The 20860-nt window shown below is 38.8% G+C and overlaps 1 protein-coding gene across 16 annotated transcripts in view; it reads right to left on the bottom strand.

Moving 5' to 3' along the window:
- Positions 1-20860, bottom strand: part of ERC2 (ELKS/RAB6-interacting/CAST family member 2) — a 965515-nt gene that overhangs the window by 551064 nt on the left and 393591 nt on the right. For all 16 annotated transcript variants that reach the window (XR_008546979.2, XR_010155615.1, XR_008546980.1 and 13 more), the window contains one exon: positions 15461-15628. Coding sequence is in view for 11 of the 16 variants with exons in the window: in XM_016941331.3 (XP_016796820.1) it covers positions 15461-15628 (168 nt within the window). In the remaining 5 variants the exon portion in view is untranslated. The remainder of the gene's footprint in view (positions 1-15460; positions 15629-20860) is intronic.

Below are 20860 nucleotides of genomic sequence, written 5' to 3' on the forward strand. Positions count from 1 at the left end.
GAACAGGTGGAACTACAGGCACGCACTACCATGCCCAGCTAATTTTTTTATTTTGTGTAGAGACAGGTCTCACTCTGTTCCCCGGGCTGCTCTCAAACTCCTGGGCTCAAGCAATCCTTCCACCTCAGCCACCGTGCCCAGCCTCATGATATTCTGACATGGACTACTTTCTTTTTTTTAAAAAAAAAAAGCATTTTATTTTAGGTTCCAGGATACATGTGCAGAACGTGCAGGTTTGTTGCATAGGTTAATGTGTGCCACGGTGGTTTGCTGCACCTATCAATCCAACACCTAGGTATTAAGCCCAGTGTGCATTAGCTATTTTTCCTGATGCTCTCCCTTCCCCTGTGACCCCCCTGCTCCTACTGACTGGCCCTGGTGTGTGTTGTTCCTCTCCCTGTGTCCATGTATTCCCATTGTTAGCTCCCACTTATGAGTGAATATATGTGGTGTTTGGTTTTCTGTTCCTGTGTTAGTTTGCTGAGGATGATGGCTTCCAGCTTCATCCATGTCCCTGCAAAGGACATGATTTCATTCCTTTTTATGGCTGCATAGTATTCCATGGTGTATATATACCACATTTTCTTTATCCAGTCTATTATTGACAGGCATTTGGGTTGATTCCATGTCTTTGCTATTATGAATAGTGCTGCAATGAGCATACATGTGCATGTATCTTTATAGCAGAACGATTTATATTCCTTTGGGTATATACCCAGTAATGGGATTACTGGGTCAAACAGTATTTCTGGTTCTAGATCCTTGAGGAATCACCACTGTCTCCCACAGTGGTTGAACTAATTTACATTCCCATCAACACTGTAAAAGCATTCCTATTTATCCACAGCCTCACCAGCATCTGTTGTTTCTTGACTTTTTAATAATCGCCATTCTAACCGGCATGAGATGGTAGTTCATTGTGGTTTTGATTTGCATTTCTCTAATGATCAGTGATGTTGAGCTTTGCTTAGCTTTTCTTCATGTGTTTGTTGGCCACATAAACGTCTTCTTTTGAGAAGTGTCTGTTCATGTCCTTTGCCCACTTTTTGATGGGGTTATTTTTCTTCTTGTAAATTTGTTTAAGTTCCTTGTAGATTCTGGATATTAGACCTTTGTAAAAGGGGTGGATTGCAAAAGTTTTCTCCCATTCTGTAGGTTGTCTGTTCACTCTGATGATAGTTTCTTTTTCTGTGCAGAAGCTCTTCAGTTTAATTAGATCCCATTTGTCAATTTTTGCTTTGTTGCAATTGTTTTTGATGATGTCATAATAAAATCTTTGTCCATGCCTATTTCCTGAATGGTACTGCCTAGATTTTCTTCTAGGGTTTTTATGGTTTGGGGTTTTACATTTAAGTCTTTGATCCACCTTAAGTTAATTTTTGTTAAAGTATAAGAAAGTGGTCCTGTTTCAGTTTTCTGCATATGGCCTATTTTCCCAGCACCATTTATTAAATAAGGAATCTTTTCCCCATTGCTTGTTTTTGTCGGGTTTGTTGAAAATCAGATGGTTGTAGATGTGTGGTATTATTTCTGAGATCTCTATTCTGTTCCATTGGTCTATGTGTCTGTTTTGGTACTTGTACCATGCTGTATTGGTTACCATAGCCTTGTAGTATAGTTTGAAGTCAAGTGGCATAATGCCTCCAGCTTTGTTCTTTTTGCTTAGGATTGTCTTGGCTACATGGGCGTGGGCTCTTTTATGGTTCCATATGAATTTTAAAGTATTTTTTTCTAATTCTGTGAAGAATGTCAATGGTAGTTTGATGGGAATAGCACTGAATCTCTAAATTACTTTGGGCAGCATGGCCATTTTCACAATATTAATTCTTCCTATTAACGAGGATGAAATATTTTTCCATTTGTTTGTGTCTTCTCTTATTTCCTTGAGCAGTGGATTGTAGTTCTCCTTGAAGAGGTCCTTCACATCCCTTGTTAGCTGTTTCCTAGGTATTTTATTCTCTTTGTAGCAATTGCAAATGGAAGTTCATTCATGGCTCTCTGCTTGTCTATTGTTGGTGTATAGGAATGCTTGTGATTTTGCACATTGATTTTGTATCCTGAGACTTTGCTGAAGTTGCTTATCATCTTAAGGAGCTTTTGAGCTGAGACGATGGGGTTTTCTAGATATAGGATCATGTCATCTGCAAATAGAGACAATTTTACTTCCTCATTTCCTATTTGAATAATTTCTCTCTCTTACCTGATTGCCCTGGTCAGAACTTCCAATACTATGTTGAATAGGAGTGGTGAGAGAGGGTATCCTTGTGTTGTGCCAGTTTTCAAAGGGAATGCTTCCAGCTTTTGCCGATTCATGATATTGGCTGTGGGTTTATCATAAATAGCTCTTATTATTTTGAGATATGTTCCACCAATACGTAGTTTATTGAGACTTTTTAACATGAAGGGATGTTGAATTTTATCAAAGGCCTTTTCTGCATCTATTGAGATAATCACGTGGTTTTTGTCATTGGTTCTGTTTATGTGATGAATTATGTTTATTGATTTGCGTATGTTGAACCAGACTTGCATCCCAGGGATGAAGCCAACTTGATCATGGCAGCTAAGCTTTTTGATGTGCTGCTGGATTCAGTTTGCCAGTATATTATTATGGATTTTCGCATTGATTTTCATCAGGGGTATTGGCCTGAATTTTTTTGTTGTTGTTGTGTCTCTGCCAGATTTTGGTATCAGGATGATGCTGGCCTCATAAAATGAGTTAGGGAGAAGTCCTTCCTTTTCAATTGTTTGGAAAGATTTCAGAGGGAATGGTACCAGCTCCTCTTTGTACCTCTGGTAGAATTTGGCTGTGAATCCATCTGCTCCTGGGCTTTTTTTGGTTGGTGGGCTATTTATTACTGCCTCAATTTCAGAACTTGTTATTGGTCTATTCAAGGATTTGACTTCTTCCTGGTTTAGTCTTGGGAAGGTGTACGTGTCCAGGAATTTCTCCATTTCATCTAGATTTTCTAGTTTATTTGCATAGAGGTGTTTGTACTATTCTCTGATGGTAGTTTGTATTTCTGTGGGGTCAGTGGTGATATCTCCTTTATCATTTTTTATTATGTCTATTTGATTCTTCTCTTTTTCCTTCTTTATTAGTCTAGCTAGTGGTCCATTTTATTTATTTATTTATTTTTTTCAAAAAAACAGCCCCTGGATTCATGATTTTTTTGAAGGATCTTTTGTGTCTCTATCTCCATCAGTTCTGCTCTGATCTTAGTTATTTCCTGTCTTCTGTTAATTTTTGGATTGGTTTGCTCTTGCTTCTCTAGATCTTTTAGTTTTGATGTTACAGTGTCAATTTGAGATCTTTCTAGCTTTCTGATGTGGGCATTTAGTGCTATAAATTTCCCTCTTAACACTGCTTTAGCTGTGTTCCTGAGACTCTGGTACATTATCTCTTTGCTCTCATTGGTTTCAAAGAACTTGGTTTCTGCCTTAATTTCATTATTTACCCAGGAATCATTCAGGAGCAGGTTGTTCAATTTCCATGTAGTTGTGTGGTTTTGAGTGAGTTTCTTAATCTTTAGTTCTAATTTGGTTGCACTGTGGTCTGAGAGACTGTTATGATTTCAGTTCTTTTGCATTTGCTGAGGAGTGTTTTACTTCCAATTTTGTGATCGATTTTAGAGTAAGTGCCATGTGGCACTGAGAAGAATATATATTCTGTTGTTTTGGGGTGGAGAGTTCTGTAGATGTCTATCAGGTCCACTTGATCTAGAGCTGAGCTCAAGCCCTGCATATCCTTGTTAATTTTCTGTCTCAATGATCCTATCTAATATTGACAGTTGGGTGTTAAGGTCTCCCACTATTACTGTGTGGGAAGACTGCCATTATTTCTATGCTGAGCAGTCAAGGTATTGAAAACTGCTTTAGTTCCTAGCGGTGCCACTTTAGTGGACCAGCAGCATTCCTTGTCAGTATCCTGTGAACTCTACTACTGTTTACTTGCCCCTGAATTTCCATGAGAGGTTTGGGAACTCTGAAAAGTTATTTTAACATGTACTTATATCAGTTTTCTATTGCTGTATGACAAAATGCCACCAAATGACTTAAAACAACATCCATTTATTAGTTCACAGTTGTGTAAGTCAGAAGTCTGTCAAGGTGTGGCTGGGGTCTCTGCCTGTGGCTGGGGTCTCTGCCTGGGGTATTACAAGGGTAAAATCAAGACGTCAGCCAGAAGAGCATCTCTCTGGAGGCTCTAGGGAAAAATTCACTTCCAAATCCATCATATTCATAGTCCCAGGCATTATTCAAAGCACATACAACAGGGAAGTGGGAAAGCTCAGGGGTCCATCTTAGAATTCTATCTACCACAGTACTTTTGTTAGAGTTATAAATGACTTTTATAAACCATAATTGTATTATCTAAGGACTGATTATATGTGGGTGCTACTGCTGGTTCTCAAAATCAGCAATCTAAAAAGGAGGTATGATAAAAATGTTATGACAAAGGCTCCAAATTGCCATATAGTTTGTGCCATTAATTTAGAATACAACTTCCATGAAAACAGTCTGTTTAAAGCAGTTACATATTTTAGTCTGCAAAAGTTGTAGTATAATCAGGTGAGTACAAAGGAAAGTACAAAGACTGCAGTATCAGAACAGTAGAAAAATGCTATTACCCACAATAACTGCGAAGGAATATGCCCCACAAGAACACATTACCCTTACTTTACATTTATTCTTATGGGAAACTAAAACAGGTATTATAGACATTTTGAATCATAGACTTCCCTTACAATATAACATGATAAATGCCAATATAGATATGTGTAAAATTCTTCACAGCAAAGCAGAGTCCATTGGCAAATAAAAGATAAGTAAAAAAAGACAGAACATTCTCCTTCCCACATAAATAAGGTTGATTTAAATCAAATGGCCGGGGAGTATGTAGGGAGAAAAACAGAATCATCTGCAGACTGAAATATGTAAAGGCTCAACCACCTCTAATCCCATTTCAAAAACTATAAGCAATAGCTGGCAGCTTGGATTGACAGATGTGTCAAGATGCCTGTACCTGTTAGGGTAGCAGCCGTGGTCAGGGCACTCTGGGCATTTTTATTTTAAATCTTCAAGGAATTTTGCAAGTAATTATAAACAAACCTTTTTTTAAAAAAAATCCATCATAGTGAAATTGAGTATAGAATATAAGGTCTTAACCCAGAAGCAAATATTTATTTAAAAGAGAATTTGCCTCCCCTGGGTGGGATCAGCTTTTTCATTGAACGAGAATCAATTCTCAGCATGATCTGGCCCTGAACTGCATTTTTAAATAACACTGATAATTGTTATTGCCACTTGCAAGTCACAAAGGACTAGAACATTTATAATATAGAAGTCAAAATGACTTTCCAACTTTAATTATAAAATATATTTGATTGCTAGAAGACGTAAAGAATAGGAAAGCTCTGAAATGTGAAATCTGTTTCCTAAGTGGGCCAAGAAAGTGTGGTCCAGCTATATTAAATTACTTCTAATTCCACCAAATGCACTGTGCTGCCTCTTCCTGCCAAACCTTTGCAAATGCTATTCTCGCTTTGACTGGACAACTACTCCTAGCCCCTCATCTCTCAATTTAGCCATTATCTTTTCCAGGAAGTCCTCCTTATTCATCCCACTCCCCTGGCTAGGTGAGGTGCCCCTCCTATGTGAAGTATACCTGGCTGATAGAGCACACATCATCCACAGTCCTGTAACTTGCCTATTTAGTAATTTTCTCCATGAGTCTGAGCTCCCAGTGGGCAGAAATTACACCTTCTTCAATAATATATGTATCCCCAGTACCTTTGAGGCAGCCAGCTCATTACAGATGCTGAATGTGGACTATTGGATGGCTGGACAGCAGGAGGGCAGGCAAACAAACAGGCCAGAGTAGGGCAATGGTGCCCAAGGCCTCATATGCCATAGGGACATGGAAAGAAGGAAAGGAAAAGTGTAATCAGATTCAGACACTTGAGTACAGCCCAGGCTCTGTCACTAATTAGCTCCATGACCCTACGTAAGTCACATCATCCCTCAGGTACTCTATATCTTGAGTGGAGAAATGAAGAGGTTGGACTAGGAGGCTCCATCAAGTCTCTTCCAGGTTTACTGTTGTCTCATGTCTTCCTGTCTTCAAGACTGTCCAGGCTTCATCAGCATAACCAAAGTTACATGTCTTTTAAAATCAAATAATATTGGGTTGTGTACACTAGAGCCCAAAGGAAGAAAAATGGAGCTGTGTGAAGACAGTGCCTGTAGATGCTGAATGAATGGATGAATGAATGGGCAGGCTTCCCTGACTCTCTTTAATTGTTCCATTAGAGGGTAACTTTCCTAGCTTTGGTTCCTTTGATAATAAAATACCATTTCATCAATGTCATCTCTAGGAGAAGGACAATTTCAAATCCCTTAGAAGAAAAGCAATGTATACAAAGGAGGAGGCTACTGAATTTGTTGCTTCACAAAGGAGCTTAGTTTTACCAAGGAAGCCACAATCTCTATCCAAGAGACATGAAGCACACACAAAGTGATTTTTGAATATCACTTCATTGGAGCAAAATGGACTTCTGACCAACAGTATCGATCAATTGGTTACAGTCACCAAGATGTTTTTTCCTAAACCATCTCACCAACATTGGGGCAAATAATTCCAGCCAAGTGCAGCAGCCATACACTGTTGGTGATTACTTGCCCTGTGGAATTTAATTAGCACTAGAACCCTTGGCATCACCTTCGCACCATGATGAAGACACACTGTATTGGATGTGAGGGCGATCTGGCTGCAACATCTGTCACCCCATTGATGGCCAGGGTTGATTTGGCTGATCTGGCTGGTAGGCGGGTGTCCCCTTCCTCCCTCACCACTCCATGTGTGTCCCTCCCAAAGCTACATGCTTGGTCAAAGAGGACGACATCCCCAATAGAGGAGGACCGATCTTCAGTCAAGGGCATACGAGTAGCTGTGCTCCCCTGGTAGAACCCCCAAGCAAGCTGTCAAGACACACTGTATTAAAGGATGCAAGAGCAAAGATGCTTATTCTTAGGTCCGGTGACATACTGCTACCCTACCAACACAAAATACATATAAATAACTTTCTGTGTAATATATTAAGTTAGATTTTTGTTATATTTTCCAAACCAAGAAAGACACTGTTCAAAAGAAATTTGGCAAATCACAAACACTAACCTGGATTATACTTTTTAATTGCAAATTTTTAGGCACTGTATTAGTTAAATCTACATTCAATCTACATTGAACAGAAAATTTTACCTTATCCCAAATGACTAGATCAAATGTATGAAAAGATATATTTAATGTGAATATAGAAATAAGATTTTCAACCCAAAAGGTTGATAAAATAAAGTGTTTTTATTTTCAGTCAGGAAAAAAAGTCATATTAAAAGGTCACTATTTTTCAAATGACTGCAATGCTGGTATTAAGCCAAAGAAATTTAAACTGGGTGTTATCTGCTGGGTGGGCTATCTCTGTTCTGTCTCAATCAGATGCTTTATTCCTATTACATGTTCCCTGTACTACACCTGACTAGCACCCCCCTAACAAATTAGTCAATATCATGATAAGAATGGTCAGATCAGTTTTAATAATTGCAATAATTTTCAGGGTTCAAGAGTGTCATACACACTCATATATATAAGTATAGATTACTATATGTGAAAATTATTAGACAGAAAGAGTAACAGTCCAAACACCATACACACTCATGTGCACACACACAAACATACACGAGACATTCAACTCTGTAAGCTGCCTAAAATAATGCCACAGAAAAAGTGCAGGTAAAAATGTTATGCATTTCAACTGAGATAATACTGAAAGGTGGGAGAAAGGTCTGTTATACTAAGTAAAAACTTTTAAGAAATGCTACCTCAAGGCAGGGGGCCTAGAGAACCAAGATCAGTAGTGATCCTTACACAAGAAGGAAAGGACTCCTGTAGACCAGGGTTTCTCTGGATGATTATTTATTGGGGGGCAGAGGTGTCCTCTGCATATTAGGACATTTAGCAGCACCCCTGGAATAGACCCTACCCATGAGATGCTTATAGCATCCTCCCAGCTATAGCAACCAAAAATATCTCCAGACATTAGCAAATGTTCCCAGGGGAGTAAGGAGGTTCTAAGCCTCAGTTACAGGCCCTGGTTAAGAACCTCTGCCTTAGACCCATGGCCACCCTAGTTGTGATCCCAACCCCTAGGACACCAGGCTACTGGCTTCAGATGCAAAGTGAGCTTGCCTACACCAAGGAGGTCAGACCTCTGTGAACAGCTCACCGCAAAGTGGAGCAGCTTCCCAGACCGTTTCCACTCTGGACTTGGCAAGGAATGAGGGATCTCCCAACTCAAGAGTTCACCTTCGTCTAGTCCAGGAAAGCTGCTTACATGTCTCAGATCATCTTTTGAGGTCTCAGTCCTTTAAGCCAACAACCAAAGGAAAGTGAAACCACCATCAGAGCAAACACGTCAATCCTTTAAAAATGAAGCAGTAAAACAATCTTAGAATGGTACATAAAGAGTTTCTGGGGGAAGAAAAGTTAAACAGATATTGAAAGCCACCACAATCTTTCTTTTTTCTACATATAACTGATCATATTTTTAAATACAGACCTGGTGTTATATTTTATTCATGTAATTCATTCCGTACTTTTTTTAAATTACATTATTTAGTGGCTGCATCTCTGCTGGTTTTGTCCTAAAAAGAGGGGTTCTTATATATCAACCTCAGGTATGTTGCTCAAATTGTAGTTTAGCTAATCTGTAAAAGTTAATGATCCCACTTGTCTCATGAGGGAAGCAGGATCATAAACTAGGAAAAACACCAGAATAGTGTGGTGGTTAAGAATAGCTCCATCCCTTTCCTGCCACGTCACTCTGAACGAGTTCTTCTCTAAACCACAGTCTCTCATTTTAAAAACCAAGATTATGATAGTGCCTATAAGCCATTAGGTCTGTTACAAGAACGCATAACCTAAGGATGCAAATCATTTAGTGCAGTGTCTGGTATACAGTAAGGGTTCAACAAATAGTATATAATATAATCATTTTATTATAAAAATAATTATTTGCATGGAAATGCAAATAATTGGAAATGACCACATATAACCAGAAATTTCATTGTATCACTCTCATAAAATATCACCTTCCTAACAATCCAATAAATTAGAAGTGAGAACTAGAGAAGGAAGCATTCTCTTCGCAGAATAAGATGATATTCTCTGTAAATACCACATTTCTTTTTATTAAAAAGGAAAATGAAGGAAGAGTGGCGAAACACCCTTACTCAAACCTTCATCCCTTTTTACCTTCCTAGGGTAATAGAACCAAGGCTGGAGATGTTAGGTGTGGGTACAGCAACAGCCATTTCCTCATCTGTGTTTTATTATTCATGGTATGGTTCCATCTTGCAGCCTACACAGAACATACCGTGCTGGGAACAAGAGTGGGCTTGACATTTTGCTGGGGCAAATGACTCTCCTCAGAGCTAACAATATTCTTGGGTGAGAAGTAGATCTCAAAGCAATTTCTCCTCTCCCAAGTTCTCATTCATTGAGAATTTGCTGAGCTCATTTATTCACTCAATGCACATTGATCAAGGAGCATCACATGCCAAGAATTTTGCGAGAAGCTGGAGGTATCTTGATGATTATGGTTGGGGCACTCAAGCCCTGAGAGGAAAGCCAACATTCACCAAAGGGATGCATAATTCCAAACTGAACCAAGAAATAGTTCTCTAAGAGTGTAAAACCTCCCCCAGACTGCAGTGTCAGCAAAGACTTCCCTGAGTAAGTGACATAAAAACAGAGCAGAAAGCTCAAGTGTAAAGCTTGGAGTCACATATCCCAGACTCTTATAAAGGCAGGGTCTGATTAGATCCTGCCAATGAGAGTCAGTTGTGTGAAGTTTGGAGCTCTGTCCCAGGACTTTGACTCTTGACTGACAGTGCAATGTGAGGGCAGAGGAAAGAGGGTGAGGGAGAGCAGCTGTCAACAGAAAAGACAGCTGACCAGACACTCCTGGTTATGAAATCACAGTTGTGTTTGCCTTCTCTTGGTCTCTTAGGGCTGCCCTGGTTCTTGATCATCCCCAATCTGGTTCTACAGACCAGATATTGGGACCCTGGATATTCTTACAAAAAATTCCCTTTTGCTTAAGGTAGCCAGAAGTGGCTTCTGCTGTTTGCATCCATCAAGTGATTTCCTTCTGGTAACGTGCCATATGTTGTTCTCCACTGCACTTATATTTAGGATTATGCATGTCTGTCTCCACAACTAGACTGTCAGTTTCTTGAGGACTGGAGATTGTCTCATTTCTCCCTGAACCTCCAGGACCTACAGTGGTGACTGACTGACACATACGAAACACTCAGTAAATGTGAAATGAATATGATTTTGCACATGTTCAAAAAATTAGGAGGTTTGCCAATAAGTATAAAAGCTCAACTAGATGTTTAAACACTGAGAAAGAGCTCAAGTGAGTCAAAAAGTCCTCCACACTTTACTTCAATTTTACACTAACATGGAAATCTCTATGTTCTGTATCTATCTTCTCAGGTATTACTATAAAAAAAATTTTTTTCCGGAAGAAACTCAGTAATCCCACAGTGTCCTTACCCCTGAGGTTATCATCATTCAGAATTTTCACCACCATACTTCCAAATAGGTAAAATCAACCTGCTGAAGTGGAAAGGTCCATATACACCACTCCCAGGAGCCAACTCCATTCACCCCTCTCTACCTTTTCCAACCCACAGGGCAATCCACAAAGTTCAGTAGGCAGCCAGTGGACTTGGCTTCCAGAGAGATCGCCATCTGTTTTTCTACCTTTAATAAATAAAGTACCTCTGCTCTATAAATTCACATTGCTTATGGGACTAAGGCCTAGAATGAAAATGGAGATAGAATTTTTGTCCAATTTTAATGGGTTTAAAAAAATTCGTGGGTAGCAAGTTTATGCTGTAAGAATCTATGTGCTGCATAACAGTCTGAATTTGATCGGGTTCAAATAATGCTACCATGTCCTAAAATCCTGGGCATTATACACTTTCCAAATGTACAATGTCATCAAGGTTTTATGACATTTCCTACAAAAACTCAATAGTCAGGTAGCACTTCATCAGTTACAGTTTAAATTCAGGTATGGGAACAGAAAACTATGGCTGCAGCATGGAAACCATACCGCTCTTCTGATTTCAGTGTCACAGCCCCACGGGAACATTTCACTAAACACTTTTCATACATGTGCATTTTTGTCCCCTGCTAAGAGAACTCCATGTCTTGGAATTACAGAGTACAGCCAAAAGTATGCTGGTAGGGCCAAAAATCCACTCTAGATGATCTCTGTCTTCCTACAAAAGCTTCATCAGAGATGCTCCTCCACCTGGGGTTTTCTGTTTATTCAGCCTCACTTCCTTCTTCAAGTGATGAAATGCTTAGAGCATCATGTCCATGCCTGTCTACATGGCTTATGGAGCACACAAGACTTCTGAGACCCAGAGCTCTGAAGGCAAAGCTGACAGATATGAAATGCAAGCCTAGCTTTGCCAGGGTAAACGTGGCCAGGAAAGGAGCATACCTAGTTCTACCGGCATCAAAACAGGGTTGCGAAAGAGTCTATGAGAAAGAAATATTAAGTAATACTGCATGTCTGACATTGACATGAGCTTATTATTCTTCCATGCCAACACACCCTAATCCAAAGCTTACGCTATTCCAATCCAAGCCTGCCCTAAAACAGCCAATTATGCTGAATGCGGTCTAAGCTCCAAGGAGTCTCCAGACTTAAAGACAATGTTTCATTGGCCCATTCGTTTTTGTATTATTTCTACATTTTGAGTCAGCTTCTAAATCATATGCATCACTTCTCTAGGGATTATTTCCCTTTCACATTGCAGGTATAATAGAGCTCCTGTGGCTTTGCTACATTGCCAGTGGTTTTATTTCCTTCCCAAATGTATTGGTAAACTTGGTTTAAAAACCTGAAGCTGAGCAACCTCTCCAAATAAACATGAAACATTTCCAAACCCGTTATCTACATGACTTCAACAAGTGATATCATAATCATGTTGCCAAAAGGAGCCATAATATACAACTGGTTTTGTTCTAGAACCTCCAAACTGATTCCCAAACTTTTGAGTCTGGCTGTGGAGGAAAGTTTAAAATTCTGCAAAACATTTGCATTGGAAAAAGTGGTCATTTGTCACTTATGCATTGGAAGTGCCATCCCAAAATATTCACTGAGAAAACTGTTGTCATTTATTCCTCAAGAATGAGCGCACTTAGTCTCAACTTCTGACAAAATGAACAAGTGTGATATTTTTCCCTAATTCACTCTCACACCTGGTGTCATCATCCTAAAAAGTGAAATTTAAAAAAAGGCTTATTCTCTTAATTTACATTAATTATTTTATTATATATTCCTAAAGACAAAAAACACTTTTATCTAGGCTATGTGATCTTGGGCAAGCTTACCATAAGCCTCAATATTCCACAATTCCTTAGATTAATAATTGTGCCCATCTCACTAGGTAGTGGTCAAGAGTAAGTAAACAGTGCATGTAACAAGCACTATTTACATGAGTAAACAGAGTAGTCAGCATACAGTGTTCAATATAAGCAAGTTCAATAAATGTAAGCTTTTGTTACTATTTGCAGCTGGAGATTTTAAATGAAAAATCTTCTTCTGAATCCTTAGAACATGCTCCAAGACAGGCTACTATAACCATCTTTCTGTTATTCCCACGTACCCTAGACAGCCCCTTTGATTCAAGGGTCCTTAGTAATCTCTGCTCAGCTCTCTTCTAAATTTCTGTGTCAATTAGCTAGTGCTACAAGAGGAGGAGGATCCAGTGACCAGGACCTTGTCCATGAAGAGCTCTACAGAAATGAATTAATAATATGATTCATCAAATCACCAATATCCTGAGAGTTTCTAACGAATGCAGTGTCTCTACTTTAAACTCTTTGGTAAAGCCTCTATAATTTGGTTTGAATCTAACTTTGTTTTTAAAATGTGACAGACTCTATTCTGTACATGAATGTACCATTTAGGCTCTGGCTGACCATAACAGAACAGGAAGAGACTCACTGGCTCTCAGAGTTTAAGAAAGATTACAGAACTCACTTATGAAAAGACAAAATCATGGGGAATATCCTAATAGATATTAGAATGCATTGATAATCTAATCACAGCCTCTGCACCGAAACAAATGAATGCCAGCTACTGTTGTCATCTTTGCATAGCTCGGTCCTTGAATCAAATTCACAAGAACAAGTGCTCTTGGCAGTAGGCGGTGAGCATGTAATATAACCTTGGCCAATCAAATGCTCCTATCCAAGACTTTAACTCTGGAGCAAGTTCATTTATCCATTCATTCAACAAATATTTATTAAGCATTTAGTATCTTTTGGGTACTAAAGATACAGGGGAAAAGTCTGCCTTTTTGGAATTTACATTCTAGTAATATGAATGAACAATACATATATTTAAATATATATTTATTTATATTATATAAATTTTAAAAATACATATACACACAAAAACACATTTGTCAAATGGTTAAAAGTTCCAATTAAAAAAATAAAACTGGATGAGAGAAGACAGAGGGCAGGAATGTGGGTGGTCATGCAATTTTACGCAGGATGGACAAAAAAGGCCTGTAACAAAGCACTATTTGAACAGAGACCTGAAAGAAGCAAAGGCATCAGCCATGTGGCTATTTCGAGCAGTTCTGTCAATAGGAACATAATGTGAGTCACAAAGGTAATTTTAAGCTTTCTAGTAATTACATTAAAAAAAGTAAAAAGAAACAAGTGAAATTCATTTTCATTTACCTGATATGTCGAAAATATTTTCATTTCACCATATAATCAAACTAAAAATTGATTCATGAGAGCGCTTCCATTTTTTTCATAATAAGTCTTCCAAATCTGACGTGCACTTCAAACTTAAAGTACACCTCAGTCAAGGCCTTAATCACTACATGTGGCTCGTGACTACCACAATGGGCAGCACGGGTTCAGAATGAAAGTGTCCCCATAAAGGCTACAGTAAATGTCAGGTACCAAGAGAGCATGCCTCATGTGTCTGCAGAAGAACACAAAGGCCACAGTGACTGATGTAGTCTGAGCAAAGGGGAAGGCAGTGAGACAGGAGGCCAGACTGGCCAGAGGGAGCCCAATCCTGCAGGGTGTCCTGGGCCTTCCACTGTTACTCTGAGTGACAATGGAAGCCAATGGAGGTGGGGACAGCTCCATGGACCTCTGACCTGTGCAGCTGCACAGGTCCCTATGCTTGGTTTAAGGCTCTAAGGTTACCATCCTGAAATTCTCAATTTTGGGACAGGGGTGTCATGTTTACATTATGCAATCGACCCCAAAATTATGTAATTGGTTGTGACTGGAGAGTTTTTATCATAGAGTGACATGAACTGTTTTATGCATTATGAGGATTAATCCAGTTTCTGTGTTAAGAATAGGCTGTAGGAAACATGACAAGAAAAACATCTGGAATGCTGTAGATCAACGCCAGGTGAGAAATGACGATGGCAGGTGACACCAAGAACAGGGGACAGTTAGTTCCATTTGCTGCAGCAGAGCACCTGACAACATGCCTGTGGATGGCAGCATCCAGGCCAGAGGCTCCTGCGGCCCACCATTGATTTCCACCTAATTTCCACTCTGGCCCCCTGTTCATCTGTGAGCCTTGTATCTTCCCAACACATTTTATTTTTTTTGTAAAAGAGCAGCCATTGGTTTCTCTTCACACCCACCCTTTTACTAAGAGAAGGCAGGATACTCAATGGCCCCACTAAAACTATATACAGTAGCAAACAGGAATTCTCCAAAAGAAAATCGGGAATGCTATCACAAAATCAGGGTCCCCTATAAGGGAGAAATCGAGCTGCTAAAGGAAGGAAGGAAGAGCCCTAACAAGGTCAAGCATCTTCTGTGTTGCATCACTGTGGCTGGGAATTATTATACATTCTTTCCATTGATTTCAATTAAGTAATGGGTGTAAAACATTACCCCTGCCTCCCAGAAATCTATATGGGCTTCACAGAATAGGATCTACTACAGTTTATGTGAATATCAAATGTATCTAAAATACATTCAGGACCCACAAATACATTGCTAACTCTCAGGAAGAAAAAATTAACTTTTGGGACCTTTGGTTATTTTAGATTTGTATCTAAATTTGTACAATTCTCTCTATGTTTAAGCTGGTGAATAAAAAATTATCATCACTATTTAGTTTCTAGGTAATCAAATAGAAAATTCATCAAGCAATGCTAATATTGACATGATGCAACTACCAGTAAGTGAAACACCAGTATGAAAATCAGTCTATTCTTCCTAAAGATTCATAAAAGATCACTTATTTTCCATGTGCTCAAAATTTTTCTAAAATGACAAAACATGGATGATACCCCACTTGAAGGTCTTATGTCAGCTACTCACCTTTTTCTGAAGAACATTGATTTTTCTTTCCTTCACTTCTAACATATCTTTCATGTCACGAATTTCACCGGCCAGTGTCCCCTTCTCTTCTGTGAGGTCCTGTAGCTGTTTTGTTTTTTTATTGAGGAAAGATTCTTTTTCTTCCAGTCGTAATCTCAGCGCATCTACCTGAAATCAGGAAAAAGACAGAAGGTTGTGGTTTTACAGAAAGGTCATCAATAACCATCAATTGTGCCCTTTGAGGAGGCAGGGCAGCAGCATGTTTATTGAGCAAGGCACAATGGAACCACTGCTCATGGCACCTCACTGCCCTGCATTTTAACAGCCTACATCCTTCTTAAAGCCCTATTGTGTGCACATCTCAATAGTGATACTTCAAAAAAAAATAAGACTTCTATGAAATAAGACATTATGAAATAGTAGTAGGTTTCCATGTTTGTTTCCCTACTACAACATGTTTGTCTAAGCTTGGAAACAAAGCACATCAATACTCCCATGTCTCTCTGAGAGTCCAGGGAGGATAAAATACTGCTCAAGCTTTGCAGCATCGTCCTGAAATACGGAGAACACAATGAGCCATGCCATGAACATCCAGAGGAACAAGATTGACATGTAGAGAAACACTCCTAAATTAGAAAAATACATGTTGCCAAGAGGACACTCATGCTGCTGGAGGAAGAAAATAAGATAGAAATGAAACACCCATGCTCCAGCCTCATGAAAGACTGCTTTCCAAATACTTTTAAAGAAAAAAAAAAAAAGACAAAGCATACAAAAAAAAAATTCCTCTTTGTAACTCAGCTCTAAAATTTAAAAAAAATATAATTCCTGCTTTTCAAATGTTGTTAATAAAAAAGAAAATATAAGTTTTATTTTTTAATTTAACATTCTGAAGCCCATGTGCAAAGAAAGGTCTATTTCTAGACTACTCAGATTAGATCATAGAAAAATATCACTGGGGTGGTAAAAAAGAAATGAGACAACAAAAAGAATATGAAGACCATCAGAATACCATTTTGAGTTAATTTTCTGTAGCATTTTAAAATTGTACTTTTTTGATATACAACACCATATTTGCAACCATGTTTATAAATGTACACTAATCCAGTCTTAAAATGCAACTGTGACAAACACTTCATTTGAAGGATTATTGTCCTTAATTATTGACAATGACAGACTATGAGATTTCCAAGAGTCTTGTACTCAGCTAAACAATGACATTCAATAAGTTACTCCCAAAGCATTTACTTTTTTTATTGGATATATATATAAAAAAAGATTAGGACCCTTTGCCACAATTATCTTGCTGCCACTTCAGCAGATACTACTGTTATGGTCTGAATGTGTTGCTCGAAATTCATAAATTGAAATCAAATCTCCAATACAACAATATTAAAAGGTGGGGCCTTTAGGAGGTGATTAGGTCATGAGGGCAAAGTGCCTCATGAATGGGACTAATTGCTATATAAAAGAAGCCCAAAGGAATTCATTCACCCCTTCCACCATGTGAGAACACAGCACGATGGCACCATATATGAAGCATTGATTGATCTCTCATCAGACAAGAAATCTGCTGATGCCTTGATCTTGGACTTTCCAGCCTCTGTAACTGTAAGACATAAATTTCTGTTGTTTATAAGCCACCCAGTCTCGGTGCTTTGTTCTAGCAGCCTGAATGAACTAAGACAACCACCATGATTTATTTTTTCTGGATCATTAAAGACACCTTAACACGTGATTGTATGTCAAAGCCAGGGTTAGAACAATCCAGGAACTAACTCTTCAAGGATCAGTCCTGATCCCTTTGGCAAAGGATGTATGAAGTAACTCTTTGTCAGTCCCCTTGATGTGGGAAAGGAATATGTTATGTTTACTACAACAAATCAAAATTAAATAAGATCATATAGAACAGGGGTCCCCAACCCTTGGACCAGTTCCGGTCCAGGGCCTGTTAGGAACCAGGCCACACAGCAGGAGGTGAGTGTCGGTCAAGCATTACCACTTGAGCTCCACCTCCTGCCAGATCAGCAGTGACACTAGATTTTCATAGAATCTAATGAACCTAGATCCCTCACATGTGCAGTTCACAATGGGGTTCACTCTCCTATGACAGTCTAATGCCTGATGATCTGAGGTGGAACAGTTTCATTCCTAAACCATCCCCTACACCCCACACCTCTTCGTCTGTGGAAAAACTGTCTTCCACAAAACTGGTCGCTGGTGCCAAAAAGGTTGGGGACTGCTGATATAGAAAGTGTAAGAGACATGTCCACAAAATGATTTTCATAGAGATGCCCACAGCAACATTGTTCATAATGGATCACACAGGAAACAACACAAATGTCTATCAGTAAATGAATGGATAAATAAAATGGTGGTGTATTTATATGGAATATTATCTATCCATAAAAAGGAGTGACCTGCAGATATACATAATAACATAGGTGAATCTCAAAAGCATCCCGAGTGAAAGAATCTAGAGGATTTATGGCATGACTGTGTTTCCATTTCTGTGAAATTCTAAAAGAGGTGAAAATAATCTATGAGGTTACAGAAATGAGAGCAACAGTTGCCTGGGGTGGAAGGTGGGAAGGGCTGATTATAAAGGGACAGGAGGGTATTTTTTTGTTCTCTAAATTGATTAGGGAGAGTGGAGAACAGTTACCTGGTGTACAAAATTGTCAAAACTCATTGAACTGTACATTTTAATAATTTATAGTTTGATATAGTTATAATTTATATCTCAATAAATTTGAAAAATATATGAATACATAACTAAGAATTAACAAATATCTTACAACAATGTCTTTCATGAAAGAGAGAGGTCAAAACAAAACAAAACACCAACCTGGGAACTAAATTACCTTATAACACAACTGGGAGAATGAAGTGGGGGTTGGATAAGGTTCCCATGGGTGATGAGGTATTGAGGTGATGAGGTATTGGGGTGATGGAAGGACTTAATCTTCACCCTCCATAGCAGGAAGTCAACAGATAGTAGCTACACCAGCAATCAGTAAGTAGAGAAGCAAGTAGGTTATTTAGAGATATCGAAATAACCGAACAAGAAGAGTTAAAAGGGTTTGTCTTAGGGAAAAAAAAATGGAACAGGGGAAGTAAAGGATTGCTGCATCTCATAACAAAAATTTTCAAACATTTTGCTTCCTTATCCTATAGGCAAGTAAAATTTGAATGGAAAGAAAAAAAAAGAATAAAGAAATCAAAAACAAAAATGATACAAGAATGCCATAAGAAACCAATAGAAGATATACAAATACCCAACAAACATATGAAAAATGCTCAACATCACTAATCATCAGGGAAATGCAAATCAAAACTACAGTGAGAATACCACCTTATCCCAACCAGAATAGCTATTATTAAAAAGTCAAAAAACAATAGATGTTGGCTTGGATGTGGTGGAAAGGAAATGCTTATATACTGCTGGTGGGAATGTAAATTAGTAAAACCTCTACGGAAAACAACATGGAGATTTCTCAAATAACTAAAAGTCAATCTACTATTCCATCCCACTACTGGGTATCTACCCAAAAGGAAAGAAGTCATTGCATCAAAAAGATACCTGTATGTGTATGTTTATCACAGCACAATTCACAATTGCAAATATATGGAATCAACCTATGTGCCTGTCAAAGAATAAGTAGATAAGAGTAGATAAAGTATGATAACATATAAGATATATATATGATACGAATGAAATAATGTCTTCTGTAGCAACCTGGATGGAACTGCAGGCCATCATTCTAACTGAAGTAACTCAGGAATGGAAAACCAAATACTGCATGTTCTCACTTCTAAGTAGGAACTAAGTTCTGGATACACAGAGGCATGTGAAGTCGTATAACGGACATTGGAGACTTAGAAGCAGGAAGGGTGTGAGGAGGATGAGGAATAAAAAACTACCTACTGGGTGCAAGGTACACTACTCAGGTGATGCGTACACTGAAATCCCAGACTTCACCACTATACGATTTACTCATGTAACCAAAAACTACCTATACCCCTAAAGATACTGAAATTTAAAAATTAAAAAAAAAAAAGAAAAGTTCAGGGCAGCAGAGGGTGGCATTTAAAAGAAAAAAAAAGTCAATAGGAACAATAGAAAGAGGACACTTAGGTTTTTAGGACTGGTTCTGCTTTTAACTGCCTGAGAGGATCAGGACAGATAACTCTCATTTCCTCTCCCCAGCCTTTCGGCCTCAGTTTCTCCATCTATAAAACCAAGAGGTGTGAACAGATCATATCTGACATCTTAGGATTTTTAAAGGCAGGAATCCGTTTTTGGTAGAATGCGTCAGGGAAGGATGATGATATTAGCGATAAAGAAAAATTATTGGAGTAGAATATCCTTTTCTTGCTCCTTGACAAGAAAGGGGTACCTAAGTTGTGTTTCTAAAGGTCAAAGGTGACAGGGAAGTGGGGGGAGTAGAGAGTTTTTCCAGTTTCTGCTCCAGTGAGAAGGATGAAGCTGGGAGGTCCCCGTAGGGGAAGGGGTGGCCACAGATGTGTGGAGCCCCCAAGCCCTAATGGCCCTGACTGCATTACAAGAGAGGGTGGACATTCTGTGACTGGGGAGGAGAATGGCAGATTCTTCAAATAGCTGATAGCTGTGCCCCTTCTCACATAATAGCCAGAAAGATACAGGGCCTGGAAAGGTGGAGGGGTACTCACGTCCTGGGGATCTTCCTCTTCCTAAATGAAAATTCATGACAGGTGCACTAAAGATGATGCCCTAAAGATGGGCCACAGATTCTCATGTGGCCCATTTTTGTCTAAAGTTACCTTCATCTACCAACCTGGCATAAAACCACTCTTCTCTGTAGGTTTTCATTATATCTGGTGAAAAAATATGATTTTTGAGTTTATGCACAAACATAGGTATTTGGTGGATTACTGGAATATTGGCAGAACATGCTGAACACTCTGGATTATAGCAGTCGTTATAAAGGGGTTACAATCAATTGTAGATATTTGCACATGGGCTTACCAGGACTCAGTGTGATTCTGAGAAGAAACACATGACTGAGGTCCCATTTGCCCTGCATCCTACCTATCAAAGCTGGATGGTCTATATCTGGACTAAAGGAAATGCCTAATATCCAAACTGTGATATAAATAAATTACAGTATGGGAGGTAGTGAGTGGTGCTGGAGAGAGTTTAGAAAAAGACACTCTGTAATCATGAGAGAGAGAGTCAAGGGCTCTTAAAATTATTTGGTGTTGAGTGAAGAGGCAGAGAAAAATATTCCATACACCCAAACATTTTAACTTTTATGTCTCTACCTGATGTTGGAATGTAATCTAGACTTTAAGGCTTAACATTTATAGCACTTTCTCGCCATGTGTGATCTATCAGTGCCCTGTCGCATCTTCCCAAGC

This window comes from Pan troglodytes, chromosome 2 (assembly GCF_028858775.2).
Source record: "Pan troglodytes isolate AG18354 chromosome 2, NHGRI_mPanTro3-v2.0_pri, whole genome shotgun sequence".
NCBI lineage: Eukaryota > Metazoa > Chordata > Mammalia > Primates > Hominidae > Pan > Pan troglodytes.